Genomic DNA, 25193 nt, shown 5'->3' with positions numbered 1-25193 from the left:
TTGGAATTTTATTTCTCCAAGTTGTTGTTATCATACGTATTGCACCACAATGTAAAAAAACTGGGCGTAAACCATGGATCGAACAGAACAAGGATCGAAGAATTTTTGTAACCTTATCACTGCCCCATCTTCCACAAAATGTTTCTAGAGATCGGGATTAAATTTGAAAAGTTCCACTTAATGGTGCGTAAAGGAAATGTGGAGAACCGAAAATAATCTCTGAGGCTACGTCTCGTGTTTCTCCTTACACTTCTTTCGTGCTCTAGCCGTCTCCTGCGTGCTTTGCAACAGAACAGAGCACTGTCAAGGCTTCTCTATTTGGTTCAGCATGACGTATATTCTATTATGAGAAGAAATCTCGTAAAAATCTGAAAATTTAATTAAAAACAAAGAGTTTCCCTAAATTGTAATAACAAATAACTACTGTAGTTATAAAGTACGGTGGCCTGAAAGTTTCATTCTGCAACAAAAAAGTGGATGTCAGTGTAGAGCCACAATCTTTAGTAGGTTCTCATGACTATTGATCCGCTTCATTTTGCTTAAGGTGGATGGTCTGAAATATTTTTGAACAGCGGATATCTCCTAACATGCTACTTGTGTCATGTAATATAAAGTTTGTGTGCTGGTTTTAAAATGGTAGAAGAATTTGTAGGATGAAGTTGTGTAGTGTGCAGATCATATTTGTGACTCCGAAATCCGAATGTGTTATAAGAACTCAACGCTGATTAAAGGAGAAATATGGTGAGTGGATGCAATTATTCAGGAGCTTCAGGGTCCGAAATATCTCTGGCTCGAACCAGCTATGTACATAGAATGATAAAGAGGAAAGTGAGTACATGTTAAGTGTAGATTTGACCTTTTTTTCTTCACTTGTCCATCAAGCTATGTTTTGTTTATCTGTGAGGCAGATAATGCCGACACACGTTTATGTGGCCATATACCCAGCTACTTACCAAGTGTGCAGACGGTCAGCCAATTAGTCAATCAGTCTGTCAGCCAATTAGTCAGGCAGACAGTCAGTCATTCAGTCAGTCAGTCAGTCAGCCAATCAGTCATTCAGACAGTCAGTCAATCAGTCAGTCCGTCAGTCAGACCATCAGTCAAACAGGCAGTCGGTCAATAAGGTATATCAGGGAGGGAGTAAGCAAGAGAGACAATCAGTCAGTCCTTTTCAATCTGGGCTAACACTCAAAACATCAGCTTTAAAAAACTCTTCACAGTGGCAAATTCACATTATCAACTCAATTGATAAAACCAAATTATCTTGTTATCCCCCTCCTTCATAGACACAGCGCTACAGTTCCTGCAGAAACTTACCCCCTTTATTCATCAGTCAGTCAGTGTGTGTATCATTGAGTGTGTTTGCTGGTCAATCATTTATTCAGGCAGTAAGTCATTAACCTTTTAACCCTAAGAGTGACTAGCATCAAATTTCTCCTTACAATATCATCCCTGAATCACACATTAAGGTCATGAGAATAAAGGAAATGATCACCAATGAAAGAGGCTTTTGATTGGTAAACAAATTCTCCTTATCAGTACCTTGGGAAATGTATTAAGAACAGTGTGGAGAATATGCATACTGATGTTAGGGTGTAAAGGGTTAAGATATATCAGTGAGAGAGTTTGTCTTTTGGTCCATTCTGCTTACTCATCAGGAAGTCAATCATTTGAGTGATCCATCTCTATAGCAACAGTGACAATCAATAGAGAGTATATTTTTTATTGTAGAATTGAGATATTTTGCATTTCTTACTACATTATACCTGTATAACAGTCTTTTCAAATGTCAATCCAAGCTTCATAAGAAAGCAATTTAATTTTTGAGGATAAATTCTCCTTTCTCAATGAACAGAAACACCATAACTGCATGGCAATTCAATTAATCTTTAGAGAGCTAGGGTAATTTGTTTTACTAAATTCTAAATAAAAATTAATATTTATTCTTTGGTTTTGAGTATTTAATACGTAGTAAATGTAATAATTTCCATATCATACTGTATACTTGCAGAATGAAATGAAAACAAATGAGATAAATGACTGAAATTCAATAACTGAACTATGATTTGCATGGTAAAAATGAATAAAACCTTTTGATAACAAAACAGGAGCAAAACATTTATGTAGAAGTGATCGGTTGTATGAAATAAGGACTAAAATAAATCTTTTGTGCTTTAGAAGCAGTAACGTTCCTATAAACGTGTTGTGTAGAGTTCTTTCAATTTTTAGATGGTGAATTCTATTCCCCAGACTTGAGATGGTGAAGAAGGGCATGGTGACTGACCTGCAAACAGAAGGAATGAAAACCAGGTGAGACATTTATCTTAATTTTTATATTAACTATTTAAAGAAAGCAACAAAACTTTCAAGTCTGTAATACATGTTTTGACAGAAACTTCTGTCATTTTCAGTTAATTAATTTACAAAGTGTTGGAAGTTGAATTATATAGTAAGTGGAACAACGCTAATTATGATAAATAGTGACAACAAGAAAAGAGGTAAAGCATGAAAGTGTGAAAATTAAAGGAATAGTTTTAGATTTACATGGTGTAATTGTTGATTCAAGGATGGTTGTTCTCTTTGAATATGAATAGCTTCTTTTATCTTAAGTTGAAAACTGGTAGAGGTGTGATCTAAAACATGAAAGTTATCTGCTGAACACAAAGCACAACAATGTGCAGAATCTTTCAGATGCTTGAAAATGAATCATCATGTCATTATTTTTAGGTGTCTTGATCTAAGTGCTATTCAAATATGACCATATCAGCACATAGTATATTGGTCAAAGATAGATGTTTGCTAAGCAACTGGTATGGCATATGTGGTACATTCCTTCTTAGAAGTGAATTCATTAATGCAAACCCTTGTTTCTTTTACTTTCCAATGAGTAACGATCAATGAAATTTCATATGAACTTTTTTTTCACCCTAACATCAAAATGCAGATTCTCTATACTGTTCTAAATCCATTTCCTAAGGTGCTGACAAGGAGAATTTGCTTGACAATCTAGAGCTTCCCTAGTTAGTGATCATTTCCTTTATTCTTGTGATCATAATGTTTGATTCAGGGGTTACACTGTAAGGAGAAATTAGCTGCTAGTTACTCTCGAAGGTCAAAAGGGTTAAAATATGACTGAAAAATTTATCATTAGGATATTACACTACAACGAATATGTAGGAAAAAAATCAAGGTTCTGAAGAACCCCCGAAAGTTGTGACTTTCGAAAAGCACTTTGCTTGTTGGTGGTCCATGACAAACTTGGTGAGGTTTTGCAAAAATTTAGACATAAAATGACTGAGAATTCTTACCTCTGAAAAGATTCTTCCTTGTTGCATCATCGGCTCCTAACTCGTGTCCATAATTACAAGACCCATTCGCCCGAGGCTCCTCGCATCCTTGCAGATCTTTGGTATAGTTTAAGAAACTGTCAACTGATGGAAAGCGTCGCAAAGGAGACTGGGATGAGCCTTGATAAAACAGTGTACCTTTGTCGCTATCACCATGTCCATTTTCTTGAGTCGTTCCAAAAAAATAATGTGTGCTCTCGTTTACGAGAATACGCGGACAGGACAGTGTATTGCTGCAGGCCTTTTTCAATTTTCTTGAGTCACTTTTCTTCTCATTGTAGAAAATTTCTTCCATTGGAGGATTGTTTGCTAACTGTTTAGTTTTAATTTGAGCGTCAGTTTTTCTCGGAGGCTTCTTTGTGTCAGTGTTACAGGAACGAGTATCAGCCGCCTCTGGCGTATAAAAGAATGGCAAGTTAGTAGGCAATCGACGCAATCGTTTTTTTTGTACAAACAGTTTTACATTTGTATCCCCTGCACTATGTCTGGTTTTATTAAGTTCACGTTTTGCCGAAGCCACCGAAAGATTTTTAGCATCAAGGGCACTGCAATAATCTTTACTGGAGGTTGAAATCACTTGCGACGTTACAATGCTTCCTTTGTTTGGCAATATTACGGGTGTATGTGTTTCCACAACGTGCGTACTCTGTGGCTTGAGCGGTTTTTCAGCATTAAGAGTAGCCTGTGATAAGTCTTCAGCTTCTTTGACTTGTCGGGTTTTAGTGCTTTTACTTCGCGGAAGCGTAACATTGTACATGGACAGTGAACGGGTCACACTTGGACGCCGAGACTTTTTTTCAGTCTGTGTGATCGCCTTTTGAGAATTTTCAGCTTGAAGGGAACAGTCGTTTTCACCTAAAAAGGTAACATCATGCATAGATTTTGTCCTGCGATGCTTGAACTTGGCTTTGTCACCACGGCGAAGAAGTGACAACTTAGAGAAGAGGTTCCGTCGCATTCGCTTTGGTTCTTTGTCTTTGTTGTAGTCACTTTCGTCGGAATCGGGGGAATCATACTTTGCCCCTTCACTATCATACGTCGTTAAGTTGTCGCTTGGTTCCGTTTTTTCTCTTTCTGATAATGCAGTTGCCTTTGCTAGCCAATCCTGGAGTTTTCTGTTTACCTGGCTAGCAAATTCTTCACGGTCCTCCATCAGAGGACTCCGTTTAACTTCGGACTCCATCGGTAGAACTTCGGAGGGGCCATCAACGATGTCGACTCCCTCATCGGCCATCCCTATTTCTAGAGAAATTTTCTTGCTGGACATTTCGGACGATACTTGGCTCAATTCAGCATCTTCTCTATCCGAGTGCGGGGCTTCACTTTCAGAAGACCGCTCAGAAGGTGATTTTGAAGCATTAGCCCGAGTTGCGTCTCGTAACTTTTCTGTGAAATAAGCCTCCAGTTGATCAAGTGATTCCCTTTGGACCGGCACTCGATCTTGTAACTCAGACCCACGCCTCGACCTCGACTCGTTTTCACCGATAGAGTCTGAGTCTGAGCTTGTTGCCATGTTAGAAAGTTCATGTAGGGCTCCAAGGAGTTCCTGCATCTCAGTGCCCAGGCTTCCTCGACGTTGATCGTGTTTCCTTGGGGTCTCTGTGTCAATTGCATTCGTATGCACCTCTTCTGTTCCTTGCAAATCTTGCAGGGAATTCAACAACATATCCATTTGACTCTCCAGTCTGGGTAACTTTTTGGTCGGCACAGGCCCATCAACGACTGTCTGGTGAGCTGCGATTGCATCTGCAGCCTCTTTACGCTGTGGACTTGCTGGCGGGGTTTTTCTTTTAAAGGAATGCGAAAACTTAGTAAGTGCATTCATCAGGGAGCCTCGTCTTGGGTACGAGTCAATGTCCAACGCAGCGCCACTTCGTGGTGACGTAACAGTACTACTCGTAAGGCCGTTGGATATATTCTCTATGTTTTCCGTGCTGAGGATATCACCACTTGAGCCCCTTCTCTTGATTTTAAGGGGACTAAACTTTTTATCGCTTTTGTCCATATTTGGGGTCAAAATGCCTCCCTCTGATCCACGCCTACCAAGCCGTTCTGGACTGACAAGTCTGTCCAATCTGAGTGGATTTGGTGAGTCTGGAACCGTTGACCTGGTTTCACAGACATCAGCGATATCAAGGTGTGAAGACCATCTTGTCATTGCTAAAGGACTTTTGGGTACCTTAACCTGATTGGCTCGCACGCCTAGAAGGACTTCACCACTTGATCCTCGCCTTCCCATATTAGGCGATGGTTTTCCCAGTCTACTGGTTTGTATGCTCAATAGTACCTCACCACTGGACCCTCGCCTGCCCATATTAGGGGAACGTTTTCCTTTGGTTAAACCATGATTAGCATTTACGTCAAGAGCTTGAATGACCTTAGGTTTTAACTTGCGTTGATTGGCTGGTGAGTCAGGGGTCACCGGAAGAAGCCTTCTAACTCGTGTTGATTCATCCTCGCTTGTCGGGGATCGAGGCGCGTCTTTTGCACCATTTTCAGCATTTCTTCTCCTCAAGTTAGGAGAGGTGGGATTCGATGAAACACTTTCAAAATTAATATCTGTTGAAATTGCCCGATGTTGAGGTGAAGATGATGTATTGCCCGGGACAAGTTCTTGCAAAGCGCTGTATAAATCCCGTATTTCATTGACAGATGCAGATACGCGGCGCCTTTCCAACATGGCGGCGGCACGCTTGGGATCCATTCCTGACGGCAGTGCCATTTGTTTTCCACCTTGAGGGACTGTAGGAGACGGGATCTCTGTAAAAATGAGAAAGAAAAATAAAAATGATTCTTTATACTAGTGGTTTTCCTATAGATTGGTCAGTTGCAGGTTAGTTCGAGTTAAAAATATATGAATTTATGATGTTAATTTAGATTTTTCACTGACATGTTTCGTTTATATTTGGGGATATCATGAGAAGCTTAATTTTTTAGCTTTACGTATGTGCTTGTGTGTGAGTTGAATGTGATTCATGGTTTTTCAGTCAACGTAAATTGTTCTTGTAAATGCATTTCCTGTTTTGCTCCACGGGTGCGAACCATTATTGCGAAATGTTCTTTCGTGATCGTCGTTGATTCATTATTGCAAGAAAGTAGACCAACTAATAAATTAGCTAATTCCTCTTGCCAAAAGAATATGTAAATGTGTGTATTGAAAACTAACTTTGTGGACTCAATATATAAAGTCCTCCATCCTAGAAGCTAATGTTTGATTAAATCTAAATCTAGTGGCTGAAAAATATTGCTCAGGCTTCTTGAACTGTGTCATCTTTTACCAAGTAATTAAACAAATTCTTTTTAATTTTACTCTTTAACTGCCTTTGAATATTTTGCCCCGGTGGTATGAATTATGGTTTCAACGTTTACACGGCTTTTACGAAGATTTCTTAATTGTAAGTGCCCATAAGCAGTATTACAATTAGCTGGATCAACGACTATTTTTATTTTTTTGTGGGTAAAAGAAAACAAAAAGCCTCAAGAGTGAAAATTCTGGTGCACAATACTGAAACTTTAGTAAAAATTTGTTTCAAACCGCGTCTACAGGTAGATACACGAAAGGTGAAAGTACGCCCACGCTGTTTTAACAATTGGCTCGTTAAATAGTTGATTGTCAAGTCAACAAAAATGTTGAAAAGGATAATAGTTTCAAGGAAAGAAGAATATTTAATCAAGTAGTCTCCTTAAGTTTCTTGAAAAAAATCTGCTCATGTATCACACCTGACAGTATAATGATAAATAATTCGCCAACACTGCTGTAATGTCTCACTTTTCAGCCAAAAAGAATACAAATACATTTTTTCCGGCTTTTTATCTCAAGGCAAATGTTTGGAAGAAGGCTTCCTGTGTTTACTTGTTGACAAAGTGATTAAGATAATTGAATCATCGTCTTTCAAATTGTTAATTGAACCAGATATGAAAAAAATCTGCAAGTCTAACAAGGCTAGAAAAGAATGAAAACATTATTCCCTCTTACGAAAAACACGAAGGATTCGTTTTTAAATCACTGCTAACGTGAAATATTACAAAACAAAAAGAGTTGCCGGGAAATAAACAAACTGAAAGGTTTGCAACATTTCTTACAAATTCAATATCTTTGCGGTCAAACTAACCTTGCGGCAAAGTAAAACTGCAAAACATAACTTAAAGACAGTTGATAACAGAAACATTCAAATGTCTAAGAGATTCTGCAAGATCTGTGACAATTGTTTTACCCCTCATGGCGTATAAGCGTAGAAGGAAAGAAACTTTTGTGATGGACAGTGTTACTTACTTGGAACGCGCAATTTGTTGCCATCCATATCTTTCGCTCAAATTGCGTAATACGAAAGTTATTGCACCGCTGCGCAGAAACGTCATGAGGTAATGTTGAAGATATCAAGTCTTTGAAGGGCTAGTATGGAGTGAAATACGGCGCTATTCGAGTATACATATTGAGTTTTTTTAGCAAACCAATGCCTTGATGAATTTCAAGTAGTGTTTTGATAAGTAGCATTGACACCTGCTGAATCGTGTGACGTAATTCGCCGATAGATAATAGCTTACAACGGGAGACACAAGAAACTATTTATATGGTTGAACCACTTCGGTTGTCCTGTTATAAACATGATGTGTGGGCAGTGTAAGTCGAATAAAGAGGTATACAATTTTTTTAATTTTATAATATTAATTTTTTTGTATGTTAAGATAACTGCACTTGGCCTCACTGAAAACTACATAGGCTCAATTGTGCGTTTTGCTTTTCTACTCGCTTACATAACTGAGAATATCTGCGTGCCATAAATTTTGGTAAAATTAAATGTTTATAGACTGATGAGTCTCAGGAAGTCTAATGCGTTTTTAAAGAATTATGCTCGCGTCATAAAAAACCTATCTCTTTCGTATGCAGTGCGAAAAATTGTAAACATCCATAGGATAGGATTATTTAGCTTTGACGCATATTTTGAATAAGCTTTTTTTTCCTTTTGTTCCATTGCCGGGGCCGAAGTTCTGTGACCCAGAACCGACATCAAGTGGTTAAAAAAGGTTCTGCTTTAAGTTCATGGGTAAACGTTGAGTTGGTCTCTGAATTATTAAAGAGGGAACGTTCTTCATTCTACGTCTTTTGTGTTGCATACATTACAAATGAGAGAAACAAGGATATTAGCTGTTAATCCGCTAATTCGATAAGTGATTTGTTAGAAAGATCAATAACTTTGTTTCATCGACTGATAAAGGACAGGAACAATTTAAAGGAAATCCACTGCGCAAGTTTCAATAGTTGCAGCACTCATAAAAGCAAAATCTCAGAGAATTATGTCTCCTTTGTGATTAAAAAAATAGCTACTTTTGTTTTCGAGCCGTATGTGGTAACCAAAGTATGCGGGCTGTAAAAGATGTCTCGCGCGGAGGTACGTGTCAATCCAACAGGAAATAATTTTCGATATTTTTGCTTGCACAGTTCAGATAACATCTTTGCTTGATTTTTTCAAGTATATGGTTAACATTTAAGCATTTCATGATGCTTAACGGAAGCTCAAATTGAACTGATAACCAACAACATCAAATATTAAAATTCACAAAAGCCATCGCCTCTCACCAGAAATTGCATTGTTTCCCTCGTCGCTGAAGCCCTCACGATCATGATAAAGCTCATTATCGCCCCGTTTCACACCTATCATGTGGTGAAATCTCATCTTTTCAAGCACAAGCGACCACATGATTTCACTGATGAGTTATTAACTGATCATTTGATGTCCGGAAAGAAACAGAAGTTGAAGTGTTTGACTCTCGCACGTCCCTTGGTATTGTTTTGGTTTCGTTGTGTAAATGGAAAAATTTGCTGTCAACAATTCCACAGAGCGATGACACAAAGGCAGTAGCTATTGACAGTAGCTATTGTCAGCGTTGTTTCCTCATAATGTCAAAAGAAAATCAAATGTACACAGGCTACTGAATTAACAAAATGAAGAATAAAGGAGAAAGAGAACGAGTCAAGCTGGGCGCTCTCTAGATGGCAGCAGAGAAAAAATTCTTGAAGAGGATTTGAAAAGCGAGACGTGACCATTGTTGACATTGTTTTGGCATTAGTCACGTTCAAATGGGCGACAAAATTTTCTTTTGAATCAGTCACGTTCATATGGAGTAATATCTTCCCTTACGGAGTGTTTTGATTCGCTCTATATTTCATTGTTTAGGTATTTTGCATTCTTTTTCAACTCTTTGCCAAATTTGCCCTTCTTTGACCTCTTGGGTCGTGAATTGAAGCCAGGTTGATCGCCGGTGCTGTCTGATCGTGCGGCGAGGGTAGTCTGGAAAAGGATTGTTGTCGGTAGTGTTGACTGACATTTAGACAACGTGTGCGGAAGTCATCATAGGAGTCTGAAACTGTACTTTAACCGATATCCCGATGCTTAAAAACAGTGAAATTCTTTCATTGTTTTTATGACTCGACACAAACATAGAGAAATGGCAGACAGTTTCATGAATCACGAATTAGTTTGTGTATTATTCCCCTTGATATCCAAAGCGTTTTATTGTTAAAAGCTGTTGTAATATGACTATTATTCCCGTCTGATTCAACAAGGATCTGAGATCTTTGCGCCCGTTTATTATGCGAGTTATAGTGTGGATTACATCTCATACACCACTTAGAGCTTTATAACTCTTTATAACTTGTGTAGAGTGTGTGCAGTGTTTCTGAAGCAAGTGTACATGTTACTTGAAATCACAGAAACAGCTTTGGTTTTTTGTGATTGTGTTATAAAACTGACCTCACTAGTATTCAAACCTCGAAGAGAAGAATAAATATTATTTTGTTTTCGTTTGAACTAGTCGAATTGGCTGAGCACAATTACTGTGGTCTACTCTCCGCCATCAAACCTTTTGCGCGAGACCACTAATCCTTTATTCCATGATAAATGCAGATGATAACGTGTAAAGGAGTTTAAAATTAGATAATTGCATTTGATAAAATGCTGATGCAAAATTTTCAACTTACCAACTCAGAAATCAAAGATTCGGTGCCTTAAATATGTCTGCGCCATCGTAAACCAAGTGAATACAACGACTATTCCTTCGAAAATCCTGATAATCTATCGGGATAGTACTATTGACTAATTATCGCCAAATTTCGATCCTGTCACTATTGAACGTTGGAGGTAGTTTCGAAGGTTGTAGAATTCTGTAGAATTGTTCCTTTCAGTGGTTTTCCAAGCTTTGATTGTCTCAACGAGGTTCTATACAAGGATTTTACACGAATGACATTTTCACGGTTATTTGACTTGGAAGGATTACTTGCGACACTGGGGGTAAGCCTTGGGAAGACTCTTTAGAAAATATAACAATAAGTCATTACGGTCCGATTAATTAGTTCTCGATTTATTACGATCTCGTCCTCTTTGTACCAAACACAATAAACGTTTTAGAATTATGTTAATGAAGTGCGAGCTGATGTTTTCATCAGTGTCTTTGTATCTGCGAATCGAGGCAGTTAAGGGGAGTAGAAGCATGTTCAATTTACATTTCTCACTGTAGACACTATGTTATCCTTATACGCAATACCCGAAGAGAGCAGTCTTATAGCGAAGGGTTTAGTTTACATTCACAATAAAAGAATATATAAAATCCTTTTGTGGGTTGGCTTTATTAATCTGAATAACCGTGAAAGCAAGAATTATCGTGTTGAAGGTGTCTCGGTATGATCCGATTATGACCGAGTATGCATTCGGAAGTTTCCGAAATTGAAATTTCTTGAAATTTCGTTTTCGTCGGAGACACGAATTTGTTGGCTTTCTCGCGTCATTTTGATCATACTTTCAATAATTTCTTAAACATTTTTGTGTCATGTGTCTATAATTTCATTATTTGTTTGTTGTCGTCACGCTCATGGTGAATAATTTTCCTCGCGAAACCAAATTGAGCTTTTCGATAAAATTGAAGAAATTTTTCTAAACGCTTGAGACAGGCTCACTTTGCTTTTCCCTTCGATGGAGAATTTTTGCGCCCACCATATGCAGAGTAATTCAAATTGATAGCGGTGAGGAAACTTGTCAGTGCTCCACAAATGGCAGAACTCTTCGACAAATTCTCTTTAATTCATGCAGCAAGGAGAGCGTACGAACACGAGATTAAAAGATGTGATCTGGTGATATTCCGTTCGTTGTGAGTGAGTAAGATTGTCTCTACTAAGTTATGTTTTTATTCGAAAGAATCAACTGATTATTAACCATTACTCACCATGATACCGTGCGAGAAAAGCCGATCAAGAATAAATTGTGGCAAAATTAAGCAGAAGGACTTTTTTACTGAAGAATAAAGGAACCTTCTCTGGATAAAACAATTATTATTATTTTTTTTAACTTACAGGATAAAGCCTATCAGACCAAAATTAAAGGTTACAGAAATATTTCTAAATCAGATAGCATTCCTTCTCAGAACTATATTTGTTTGGTACATACCTAGTGTATCAGTAGAACTCTCCTCACGGCTATTAACCTTCACCATGCTGGACTTTCCACCTTTTTCTTTGTTTGAATTTGTCTGTTAAAAAAATGAAAATGAGAAAGTGTTTGGTTAGATCAGCAATCTGGAACTCTCCATGACTTTAATTCATGTAAATAAGCTGTCCAAAAAAAACACTGAACGGACCGTCATGAAAAACAAAATTGCAGACATACGTCCATGTTTCGAGGAAAAGACGTTTACGAAAGCACGGATGGAAATTTGAAGATAATTCTAACGCTACCGGCTTAAAATAACTAGCGCGCTATTCTTGGATATTGAAACTTGTGGCTGAAAAAACTTATTATAAAATTGAATAAAGGGGGTAAGTTTCTAAAGTAACTGTAGTGCTACGTCGATGGAGAGAATAGCAGGGTAATTTAGTATTAGCGTCAGAGCGAATGACGAAGAGCTGACTCTCGAAACTTCAGGTTTGGAACTCTTTATGGTGGTCAATTTACATCGTCAACTAGGTTGATAATGCTAAAGTACCTAATTATAAAAAATGAATCATTGTTTTTCTAAGTATTAAATTTCTTTTTCGAGACGGAAATTGGGAAATATCGAAAGACACACACGAGTTGGGAACCAAACTAATAAAACGAACAAACGTGACTTCTTTACATTCATTAACCCTGATATTGAGTGACAAGCCTTTAATTTCGGTATACATCGACGTGCATTGAAATCGATAGGCAACGTAGCGTAAGCTGAGTGCTTCCAAAACATTCAAGAGACTTCGCAATGTTTTGAAGTGTTCACTGGTTAGAATTCGTTCCCGTGCACAATCGTAAATTCGGAAACGTGTGTATGGCGACTTCTTTCTGGGCCCAGTTTTGACCTGCCAGATAAAACTTAATTTACTGTGTTATGTTAACCGAACACAATGTTGAGTATTGAAAGATCAAATGTATTTGTCTCGAAAGTATTTGAATAAGAGTGCTCGTTGAAAGTGCACCTTGGTCTGGGTGAGTCTTCATGAGTCGATTTCCTTACAATGTTGAAAGTGAGCTTTTAGAATTGAATGTTAAAATTAACAAAGAGTATTTTCTTACGACAGTAGTTCAAAAGCTTTCACAGAGTGACTCAGAGATTCTTAAATACTATCGGTTCATACCAGTGAAACCACTTAGCGCTCGCAACGAATTTAAATCTATGTCAGACCGAATTTTTGACTTTAGAGAGCGCAGACTGAGACTCTGGGGAACGAGGAAGAGAGAGCAAAATATGAGGAAATGACAGAATTTTTACCTGAAAAGTTATACTTACATATCCTGAATTGTCTGATGTGTTCTCTTGCTTTTAAGACGAAATAATCAGAGTTTAATCACCTTCCTTATTCAAGAGCATGTTGATATAATGCACTGGGAACAAAGCTGCGACGTTTTGTTTGGAACCTCAATACACCCCTCCGAATGTATAGATCAGTTTCCGGTTCATTTTTTTAAGGCATTTTTTCTCTTTTGTGTCACAATACGGCAACTAAACCCTTGAGAATTTAAACCTTGAGAAATTTAAGACGATGTGTCAAACTTTCACCGTTCAATATGCTTTCACAAAGGTGCGAAGCGTATTCATTATTTGTGGAGTCCTAAGAGTATCCGCAAATCTATGCTTGAAAACTTCTTTCATTGTATGTTTTATTAACAGCCACACTATTAATTACGGTCATTTGTTCGTAAAGTTTGGAGCTCTAGATGGTTTCCTTTAGATATTGTAAGCTGCAAAGCTTTTGAGATAAAACTGTTTGTTTCAAACTTTCATTCAATCACGCAAGAAATTAATTTAACAGACGAAGAAAAGTAAAACTCAAATTTTTTCTTGGAGGTAATCCAGTGCAGTTGTGTTCAGTCTTGTAGGCAATCATCTTTCCAATTCTTTTAAGTAATAACCTGCCTTCGACGATAAATTTGATAAAGTACTGATCACAAAATACAGAACATAAATTTTTGTTCTCCTTGCTTTTCAAAAAAAAATTGATTGCTCCTGTTCCTTGTCTTTGATCATTTCCCAAATTCTTCAAACGTCATATCAAGATTAAGTATGATCATCATTTGGGAGTGTTCATGTCTAGATCATAAGAGTTATATTTCTTTAGTCGAATGACCCCCCTTTTTTCTAGAGCTGTCGCGTGGGTTACGGACTAAGTGAAGTTTTCAACCGAAATAATTGTGTCTGCATTCTGTGAATATTGATTGTTCATCTCTCAACCAACACGATACCACATCACGTACTCATTGAAACAGAAGAGCGCAGAAGCTGTTCGCTCAGAGAAAACTTTACGAAAGTTTACACATTTCTTGATTAATTTGAAATGCTTCAGTCGGAAAATTTTCCCATAATGTCATATTTCTCTTTGTGACAACAACGAATATGAAAATTAGGAAGCAGATATATTTGATTACTCAGCCTCATGACTAAACCAGAGATTTCATTGTTACGCAAATTTTGAATTACCGGAGAGGCGGTGTTTCGCTACTGAATCCTTTATAATATTTTTTTTGATTTTGCCGAGAATGCAGTGTTGCATGAAACCTCCTATTTGCTTTGAAAATTAATACACCTTGATTGCATCAAAAAGACCGATTTGTGAAGTATATTGTGTTTATACAAAGTCATAATTGACGGTCGCAACATCGAGTTCGCCGCAATTTACGAAAGAAAAACTTTCGGTGCTCTTCAACTTCTTCTAGTAAAATATTTTCACATAAGACTGGTTTATTCGAGTATCGAAATGAGTTTGCAGTCGTCTAATGGTTTAAGGTAAATAAAATAATTGAAGTAAGGGTTATATTTAAATTTTAGGAACAATTTACAAAAGAGTTGTATCGTTCCGTCATCACTTTTTGTGTGTAGGTGCGTAGTGAAACGTGAGAGGCCGTAGACATTTGTAGCTATATCTGAAGGAAGTAAATAGGAAAGAATTCAAAAAATTAGGAATAAAGTGCTTGACTGTATGTGGGCCGATGACGTTGGGCATAAGTCAGTGATTCATGCTAGCGCGTGCATGAATAGCCACACACCGGGAACAAAATATAAACGAAGAATAAGAACATGATATAAAACAGCATTGTTAATGCCCTGATCACTGGGCATAAATTGCTATCAAATCTATGATGCAAGTTTACTTGAAGTGAATTTTTTTAACCTTCTGCTCAATCGTCTTCTATTTGTGATGATTCGTAACTTTAGTTCTGTATAGTTCTGAATTTTATATTTCAAGTAGTTGTTTTTTCTTACTGAGAGTTTTCAATATCGCATTTCAACAGTTTCCAATGAATAATTTTAACTTTTCAAACTTCAGGAAAATTGTCGATGCCGTAAGATATGTCGTATAAAGAAAGATATTTATTTACTTCTCGACAACGCAGTCGAGGGTCACAGGCTTTTCCTTTATCCAGTATCATGAAGAAAGTTTGTTATCTATCCTTATTGCGCAAATGAGCTTAGAATTTACCAAAATATGTGATCTACTTACGTAATATGCTTTAGTTCTAAACGTTCTCGTCTGGTTTAAATTTTCCTGTGTAGTTTGACAATCGTCGCTGTGGCTCTTATCACAACCAAACATTGACTAACAAGTCTGATTAGTCACGTATTGACTCACTGTTAATTCATGACTAAGCAACGCACGACACCGTACTTCAAAACATTATCTTGTTGCGAGCATTTCTTTTGTTAATGATATGACGTGTTCATGGTGAGATAAATTCAAGCGACCGTGAGTCTACAAAATTAGCCATGCTGAAGCGGTGCGTGTCTGTTCAGCATTCATACTCTCCAAACCTAACCAATTGTAATATGCATAGTAAAATGGACCCTTCTCTGAAATTGAAAATCTGTGTTGGGAAAATTATTCACTTAGCAAGAAATAACACTGTACAACTAGTATGTATAGACAATATTAATTCATTACAACTTAGATTATTGGAAAAAGTGTTCATTAACAAGCACTTGTATTATCACTAGACTTGCATTAACTTTTAGCCATACAAATGCCTAATTCTTTAACTTTTTTTGTTGGCCGAGAAGCGTTTCTCGTTAATTTCACGACGAGAAAAAGTCCTGATTATAAAGGAAAATTTTTAGGGAAATTTATGTGATTTTTGATGTTATCTTTTCGGACAAGAAGTTTAACAACCAAGTTTCCAAAGAATGAGCAGGAAAATTCAAACGTATTCCAACGAGCCTCTAAGCCTGTTTATCATTGAAGAAAGATGCGAATCATTTCAGTCACGAGCACGGGAAACAGAGAAATTTAAGTCTCCCACGAGAAATGAAGTCCTAGACCTTCGGCTTCCGCGTTTCGATGCTCTACTTCTGGTTACAGAGAACTTTGGGATAAGCTAAGACATAACTTGGTCCAATGCGACACACGTCCTGCGTCCTGCCTTCAAAAGCGATTATGACTGAGTGTTTTGGAGCCGAAGTGGTTTAATACAACCGCGGTCTTAAGATGGAGAAACATGTGTCACATCATGTGGGCGTGTACATAAACAAGTTGTGCGTCAGGTTTAAAAGAGATCACCTCTTACCTAACAAAAAAAAAACATTTTTGGCTAGTTGCAAGGAAACACGAAGTTATTGTGACGAAAAATTATGGTTTTGTTCCCTTTCCAACTCTTTTGACTTGTTTTGAAAATGCTTTGTTAAGACTTGTTCTACTACGTAGAGTAGCTTTTGAGTGCCAGGTCCTCCGTCGGTTTTGTGATCCAAAAATGTTTAGATCCTTGAAGTCCTTCTGCCTTTAATTAGTTCTATTCATTACCTGTTTATTCGCTTATTAGACATAGGTATATAAGCTTCCTAGCTATTTGAATGTATTAACTTAATTACTGGACTAAACCTTTAAGAAGATCAGAAATGTGATATAAACCTATGATGGTATGGTATTCTAGCAGCCATCTTTACCTTGCTCAATCTTGTGTTGTATAAAGGTGTGATATCCATGGTAAACATTGATTTGTTTCCGTTTGCGAAATTGAAACAGCGAAAAATGGAGAGTTGTTCGCTTACTACTAACAAGGTCCTTGAATAGGTTGGATTTATAAAGAGGTGCCGCAAAGTTGCCGACAAACCTCATGTCAGTATTCGAGTCGGCCCGCCAAAAAATTACCGCACTGTCTTTTTCGGCCGCGTTCAAATGTATGTCTCTTAGTGCACCCACTGGCTAATCGTTTTAGGATAGGTTACATAATCTGGTTATCCAGTTGACGTTAGGTTTCTGATTTTAATGGTTCCATTTTTTCAACGAAAAAGTTTAAAGGGGCAAATTGGCCTTCTGTAGAGGAGTACATTAAGGTTTGTGGACATGGATTGTTTCGAAATCATGTTTTGTTGGATCTTTATCGGAAGTTCAAGAATGGTCTACTTTTCCCTGAAAAATTCTTGGAATTGTTCTTATAAAAAGGAAGAAATTTCCTGTTGAGTCATGATTAAAAATTTGGACTATTGTTGTAAAGTTCAGACGACGAGTAACAATTTGGTCATCAAGATTTTTGCGCATGTGCCACCAAGACTTGGTAATGATTTTCATACTTCAATGAGAACAAGTCTCTCAAACGCTGCAAATTTTCCTATAATAGAGTTTCACGTAAGAATGAAAGAAGAAAAAAAAGAATGCCTATCCCTTCACCTTTAGGTTTCAAATAGTAAAATTAAAGTCATCAGCCAATTGATTGCGCTCTCACCTATGCAATTAACATTTAGCTTACACTCTGCAAAAAAGTTATACTTTGAAGGCTCACTCTAATATCATACCTTGATAGTCGAGTGCATTAACACACTGACACAACCTTACAATCCTTTACTTTTTTCCAAAGTAAGGCTGAAACTCGAAACGTTAGCTTTTTAACCGCGTTAGGGTGGTCTGTCTACCTAGTCTGGTTGTCTATCAACCAAATGTTTATCTTGCCCGCCAACTGATCAAAACTTGTCAGCGTGCTCTTGAAGTATTCACCCATGTTTGCGCGTATTCAAAGCAAGAGCAAACAGGGAGCGCAAAGCTTGGTGTTTGCTAACGCGGCAACCGGTTACTGAAGGGGTAATACCCAGTGCTTACTTTGTATTGGAACAGTTTGGAGGCTTTTAGAGCATCCAAGGGCTAAACAGTTGAAGTAAAGTATAACCAAAATGCTGTAGGTCATGTATACATGGCTAAGTCGGCACAACTATGAAACCAGAAAATCGGATTTTGATTTAAGAGCTGCTCAACGCGCACCAAGAATGATCCGAATAACTCCCCCAAGAAATAAAGTCGTTAAATGTTCATGATATGCGATGCAAGCTTTGGTTTTTGCTCCATCTTTAAGGCACCAGTTGTGTGATGTCAAGCGTTGATCTCTGCTCAAACGCTTGTAAGGTTGTCATTTCTTTATGAGAAAATCTGTGCTGTTTGATCGTGATTCGCTGATTTCATCAGTGCTACGAGGTTTTGATTTTAACAAGGTAATTAGATTAGGCAAAGAAAGCCTTTATTTACTTTGCAAGGCTCCTATAGACTGAAATATCTGATGTTAATCCTTTGCAACAAGAGGCCCCAATCCCCAAATCGTCTTTTTATAAGCTATTCGTAATGATGTTTTTTTTTAACTGTTTGCCCTACATTTAGAAAATGTAGAACGTTAAATTGTTACAGAGGTAAACCTGGCATCATTTTCACGTTGAAATCAAAATTTTTTTTCAATAGAAATATACTTTGCAGTCGTTAATTACGTAAACATACGTTTATCTTTTATGGTATAAAATGACTGATCTTACAGATATTATCACAGCTTATCACATTTTTTCATTGACGCCGCGAATCTGTTTTCAAATACTTTTCCTTTTGAAGATAGCATAGTAAGGGGAAAAGTGGTAACTTTATATGCGAGCCGAAGTTGTTTGCCGTCTTGCAAGTCACATAGTGATGTTTCATTCTGATCACAATTTTTTAATCACTAAAATTTTCCTTGCTTTAAACATGTAGCTTCGTAGCTCAGTTGTTAGTACCTGTAGCGCCCAACAAGTGCGTAGAAGGTACGGGCTCGAATCCTGTCGAACCTGAATTTTTTTAAGGATTCTTCTATGCAATTGCTAAATTTGGGGCGACTCCATTTGCGAGGATCACCTCTTTGCTTGCTTTTCATTTCTGGCTTCCTTCTCTTCAGTGTCCGGGAAAATGTTATTTGATATCTGTCTTTAAGACTTACATTCTTGAAAAAGTTAAGGTATGAAAGAAATAGCCCATAAATCCGTATTGAATAAAGTAATTTTTAACCAACTTGTCACTAGTGAAAATTAATAAAGACTGATACAATGTTTATATTGACTATTTTATTTTCGTCTCCCAACAGTCGCCGAACACGTCTGCCAATATTCAGCCATTTCAACCACCACAAGACGTGCACTTCGTTACCGCGTTAACTGAGCCATACTTTGATAAAAACTGCATTTTGAAACAATACTCAAAGTTCGACATCTCGTTTTTTCTCAGACTTTTTGTGCTTGTTCTACATTGATATCAATTCTTGGTAATACATTATGATTTATTTTGAAAGTAGATGTTTACTTGTTTTTCACAACTGCCGAAGATCACTACTCAGAATGGTCGCTTAAGGGGGTAACATTTGTTGCCACGGTTACAATAACAAGATAACACATATTCAATACGGAGTCCTCTTGAAACCCATGGCGAAGAAAGTGAATATTCAAAATGAACATGCGGTTGTAAGCCAAGTTATAACATTGTGAAAATGTATCGAAGAATTTTTTTTCGGTGCTCTCTTGTTGCGCACGACTAGTTTTTGAAATGAAATGTGTATTCCTCTGTTTTATTACAAATATTAGATATTGGTTCTAAGATATGTTTAGATAGCAAGGGAATGTGCTGAACATTTCTGAAAAGTTGAACTAATATTTCTTTGGGAATGATAACTTGGCAGGTGGCCTGGTGACTGTCGAAATCACCCTATTTTTGCTTGTTATTGAACTGAAAACGAATAAATAAATAAACAAAAATCTTGCATTGATAAAGTTTAGATGATCTTGATGGTTTCAGCATGGATCATCTCATTTTTTAGTTTACCTTTTTGTTGTGCTATTCGATGAGTCAGACATATCTAATCATTAAATGCATCCCTGTATATTCGTAAAATATCTTGGTATTCAGTAAGCATAAGTGTACTTTAAGTAGAGTTCCTGTCGACTTAGTTTAGAATCACGCAGTAAACTTTTTCCATTCAGACTTATGACTTTATAAGATTTTAATTCATAGTTAGAATTTATCAAGGACCTTTAGTTCCCAAAAAGGCCAAATTAATTATCCTTTTACCTGAGGCCTAAAACTCGAGAACGCCTTTTTAACCGCGCAGACAGTCTTTATCAGTGATATCGACTGACATATCTCACTGTTATGTCTCCGCAAAGTACAAAAAAGACATAACCTCATATTTTTTGTATGACAATGTCGGGATCGACCGGATTGACTTCAGCACCCATTCAAGAAGATAAAGCGTGTAAAAATCGTAGGATATAAATGAAGTATTAAGTACAAAAGATGTTGAAGAATAGCTATTGAGATGTTCTGCACTCAGTCAAAAAATGTCGAGCCAAGAGAGACACTTATCTTTTGCTATCGGAAAAAATGGGTTCTTTCATGGACATTTTACAAATTCAACATTAACGTTTTTTCGAGGAGAATTTATATCATTGCTAGGTGTGCTATTTAAGAAAATCAGGTGAAGGTACAAAACAAACCTGTTCCTTCAAAATTTTGAAAATTGAAATACGAGTGTTATGGCACGAGGTGAAAAAGAGCTGGGTTTTAATGATAGTTTTTTTAACTGATAAAGAACAACTTGTATTTAACTTACATCTATGGTTGTGTTATTTTACTAGCAACAGGAATGTACGTGTAGCTATAAAGGGGTTTCAAGGTTTTGTATAAACCATTCTTATGAAAAAAAAAGAGAGACACTTGATGATAATTAAACAACCATCGCGTGCTTTTCCACCGAATAACTATATCAATGGTATTTTTTTCAAACTTGCTCTTTCCGACAGGAGTCCTCACAACTCAATTATTTTTATTGACTGTTTTCAAAAGATACCCGAAATAGCATTTATGAGCGCAATTAATAACAATTTCGTGCAGAGCATTATTAAATTTTCTTTGCCAAATTACCTTCCTAACCTTTCGGCTTTCTGTCAACTCAACCTTGATTTATTTTTTACTCAAATTATAATGGCAAAAAGTCTAAAAATATAATTGAATTACTCTTCCAATTAATGATCTAGGTAAAAGGAAATCGTCAGCTCTTTTGTTAAAAGTCAAAATGGTATTAGTAGGGATGCAGTGTATTAATTAAAGCCTGGATAAACAAGTACGTGAATATAAGCAAAGATGAAATCAGTTATTTAGGAAACATATTTGAAAAAAAACTTGCTTTGTTATAGTTTCGATTACTTTTGCTTGAATTATAGTCACGAGGTGAATAAAGAGCGTAAGTTTTTGATAAAACTATGGTGCTGCGTCGGTGGGAGAGTATATCAGGGTAATTTGGTATTATCAACTGAGTTCATAACGTAGATAGGCCACTGTAAAGAGTTTTAAAGCTGACGTTTCGAGCGTTAGTCCTTCGTCAGAGCGAATGTAGTTACGAGATGGCTTGCAGTTAACAATTCATGTTACATAATTATACATGTTAAACCTTTTTGCGGTTGGGCTCTGGCGCCCCATCGCTTTGATTTCCGGTATATTGTGTCTGTGCACAAAACCCGCAAAACTAAATAACTTGCTTAACATACTTAAATATTTAATGTCCGTTACTAATTTTAAACCTGTGTAACGAAAACCTAAAAAAAAATTACGAGAGAGCATTTTGTTATTATCAATGCATGATTTTAAATAGTTCATTGACAGGCAATATTTTGAAGTATTATGGATAAAAGAAATTCATGAGCAGTGTTACCTAATGTCACATTAAGTAAGAAAGAATTCCGAGATCGTCAAAATTAGGAGAAAAGTTGAGTTTTGATTGAAAACAGTGATGGATTCAACCGCCAGAATGGTCTGTTAAAAAAAGAAACCTGAAAATCGAACGAAAAAGCAGCATAACAAACATAAAGTAGCATTTGATTTATTTTTGCTGATTAATTGAGGTAACGATATTGAAAGAGTGTGTGAAGCAAGATAGCATAGCGCCCTCCACCAAGAACACGCAATTTAAGCTCGCCAATTATAACGCAGAATTCTGACTTTACGCTTCAGTGTTGTATATTTGTGAGCTAATTTTATCCATCGTGACAGTTTTAAAGAATTTTAAGCGTCGAATATTGTCCTTATTAACCAGCCTTGAAAAATCTCTAGTGTCATCGTATTTTTCTCACTCGGAATTCGGAAGTACATGGGTTAAAGTCGCCATGGTAACATGAGGAAACAAGGGTTAATACAGTAAAGGGTTTGATGACCTTAATCTTCTTGAGAGCGCCTTTCACGCTTACGATGGCACGATGAATGCATTCCTCAATTTAAAAGTTTAAGTACATTTCTGGAAGCAAAATAGAATGAGAACTGCCAATAAATTTAATAGCATTTGATTAAGTGTTCTTCAAAGACTGCTGCAATCGTTCAACTTTTCACAATGGAAAATATCAGTATACTTAGAAGTGAACTTGAAAATAAGAAAGATCCCATCGATATAATTAAGGACCATTCAGACGGAAAATGAAATTATGAAATAATTTCCAAAAATTTCTTTTTTGTTTATATTAGATAGCTGTATGTATATGTTGTGGTTCAATTTTATCCTTAGTTCAAATTCTATTTTCCTTTGTTTCAAACTCATTATCATACATTACAATACCCAGAAACAAAAGAAAAGAAAATTTGAACCAAGGATAAAATTGAACCACAACATATATACTGAAGAAAATTGATTGAAATATTTGTTACGAATTGAGATCGTTTGAATAAGTATAAAAGTAAGCAAACAGGAAAGAATACTAGAATTATTGCTGGTTTTGTAGAAAAGAGCTATGGCGTATTCCGTCATACTCAAAGGAATTTTGAGTTTTGAATATTTTATCCCTCGAATCCATGCAAAATCGCAAAAAAGAAATTCAGAAAACCTGAACATAGATTTTCCAAGCTAAAAGATATTCTTGGAAAAAATAATTTCATTTTTTCCCTTTTTTTACGTGCTGCCGGTATAAGAAAGGGCAGTTGGTCATTATCAACTGACATCCTTAAATCCTCTTTCCCTTTTTCATTGAAACGTACTTCCTTCCTAACTTTGCTAATCCCTTTTGTTATCTATTGAAACTCTTCCAAGTGTATTTGCACATTTGCCATACCAGCCAGAATTAAAGTAGACACAAATGCGCATAATCCGAGCTTTGGAAATTTCTTCCGATTACTAGGAATAACACTTGCTGAACACGTAGAAGAAAACGTTACCTTTTGCTAGTGTCAAATGCTGCCTTATATTCTTTTGTATGTTGGACGTTACTGTGATAACATAGTCAGATTTGATCACTTAGAATAGTTTAAGAATTAGCAAAGAACAGGAAAACTCGATGACAAAGTGACTTCCAATTTTTTCCTGGTGCTATAAGTTTTTTTTCTTTTGCATTTGTATTTTTGATCAGTCATTCAGTCGTAAGCAATAATTTAATGCTTCTAAAAAATCGATTTACTACGATTTTTGTTGTGTTAACAGATGCTCCTATGATAAATCTTGAGATGAAATACTTAACATCAGTTTTTCACGCCCCCAGCACATTTTAAAACTCACATCAAGAGGCTACTGCATTACTCTTCCAGAAACTTGTATACGTCTTAAGGCAATTGATGTAAATTTACTCCTGCGAATTTTTGTTCCGATTCAGACCTCTTTGGAAGCAACCAGGGTCGTTGTGCTCACGTTTCGATCATGCTCAGGCGCCGCTTGAAAACAATATCTAGTAATATTGCGTATATTTTTCACAATTTGGTATCATTTCAGCCGGTAAAGAATAGCAGGACCTGGATTTGTTTCAATTTGTCTTGAAAACATCGTTTTGTGGTATATATTCAAACTAACTATACGACCCAAAGTCTCGCCGAAAAAACAGTCATGGGCGAACAAGTCACGTTTATTCATTAGTTGTACTGCTGAAAACGATTGTGATTTCACTGCAAAATTTCCCCCAAATTTTACACAATTGATAGACACAAAATAGTAAATAGAATTACCTTCGACTTCTTTTTTCTTAAACTCATTCTGCTTGGAAGCAGGGGGCCTCGGAACCACGTCCTCATTTTGTACAGTTACCTCTGTGCACAGCAGTAAGGTTCAATGTTTACTATTGTACATGCTCTTTGTCAATGGTAAGTAAATGGAGTTTACGTCCTAAATCAGCATTCTTTGCTATATTGCCTCTCGTGGTTAAGAGGATGGTTCAAATTCCCTCAGATAGCATCTATGCTTTCAGCTGAAGCCAATATTAATATTTTAACTTGTGGCCCGATGTTTAGCTGCAAAGTTTGACGATTGAGTGGAGTAATATTCAGATGAATGTATGGCATGTTTTTTGTGGTTTATCAAATTAATCCTGTGTCAATCGCAAAAGAATACAACCTATTTCAAAGGGTGATATGTTAATAATCCCGTCCGCCGGAAACGTGACATTTTCTCGCGTAAAATTGATCGCGAAAGTGACCATGCAGAGCGATTAGTTTCGTAAAAGCGCGTTAAATCAAAAAAGGCGGGAATTCTTACGGTTGTCAACAGATTTCCAGCCGATATTCATTGTCCACCGCGCGCTCACAAAACAACCGTATCTGATCGGTTTGACCGCACGGCATTGGAGACCATTTAATTTTCTTGCGCTTGAAAACCTTTTTGCAAAAACCGACGCGGTCAAAACTTTCTTTACTTCATGATCCGCAATTCTGCAAAGCATAATTTTTATTTCTGTTGATGTACTTAGAATGTAAACCTTGCGGCGGCATTGAAAGATTAATTCAAATTCAGTTCGATCTTCCGTATTTTCTTTTATGTTTGTTTTGTGAAACCACTTTTTGGTCATCAATTGTTCAATTTTATGTGGGTGTCATTTGATCCTAATAACTTCAAGCGGCCTTCTTCTAAGGCTGACTTAGAAATCTTTGCCATTCCGGAAAGATTTCCGAGAGTTGTTGAACAATATGCAGTATGTACATAAAATACTCAACTAAAGCGCCTCGTGATTTAATGCATGTTTAGAAATCAATGAACTTTTGTTCTCCAAAGAATCATTTTATGAAATCTAGCAATTAGGAAACAAACGTCGATTGAAGGCTTTACAAGACTTTTTTTTTCTTTTCCTGTGGGAGGGTCTTCTGGCACATTAAGTTAAGAATTA

The 25193-nt window shown here is 36.7% G+C and overlaps 1 protein-coding gene and 1 long non-coding RNA gene across 8 annotated transcripts; one reads left to right on the top strand and one right to left on the bottom strand.

Annotated features, from left to right (window-relative positions):
- Nucleotides 1-621: 621 nt before the first annotated feature.
- LOC131799060 (uncharacterized) lies at nucleotides 622-19810 on the top strand. Its single transcript, XR_010715968.1, has 3 exons — nucleotides 622-741; nucleotides 2251-2310; nucleotides 19163-19810. It is a non-coding gene; the product is annotated as an uncharacterized lncRNA (long non-coding RNA).
- Nucleotides 1708-24272, bottom strand: LOC131799058 (microtubule-associated protein futsch). 7 transcript variants are annotated; one of them, XM_059116728.2, is made up of 4 exons: nucleotides 24043-24272; nucleotides 11786-11867; nucleotides 3309-6107; nucleotides 1708-2284 (listed from the first exon to the last, which is right to left on the bottom strand). In XM_059116728.2, exons 1-4 carry the CDS (start codon nucleotides 24106-24108, stop codon nucleotides 2226-2228), a joined length of 3006 nt encoding a protein of 1001 aa, XP_058972711.2. In that variant the 5' UTR covers nucleotides 24109-24272; the 3' UTR covers nucleotides 1708-2225. The 7 variants fall into 7 exon arrangements, with proteins under 7 accessions (XP_058972711.2, XP_058972710.2, XP_066016243.1 ...); XM_059116727.2 differs by lacking the exon at nucleotides 24043-24272 and adding an exon at nucleotides 15307-15449; XM_066160146.1 differs by lacking the exon at nucleotides 24043-24272 and adding an exon at nucleotides 13098-13121.
- Nucleotides 24273-25193: the final 921 nt, after the last annotated feature.

Source organism: Pocillopora verrucosa, chromosome 13 (genome assembly GCF_036669915.1).
Source record: "Pocillopora verrucosa isolate sample1 chromosome 13, ASM3666991v2, whole genome shotgun sequence".
NCBI classification, from domain to species: Eukaryota; Metazoa; Cnidaria; class Anthozoa; order Scleractinia; family Pocilloporidae; genus Pocillopora; species Pocillopora verrucosa.
This window is presented reverse-complemented; position numbering and strand designations above follow the sequence as displayed.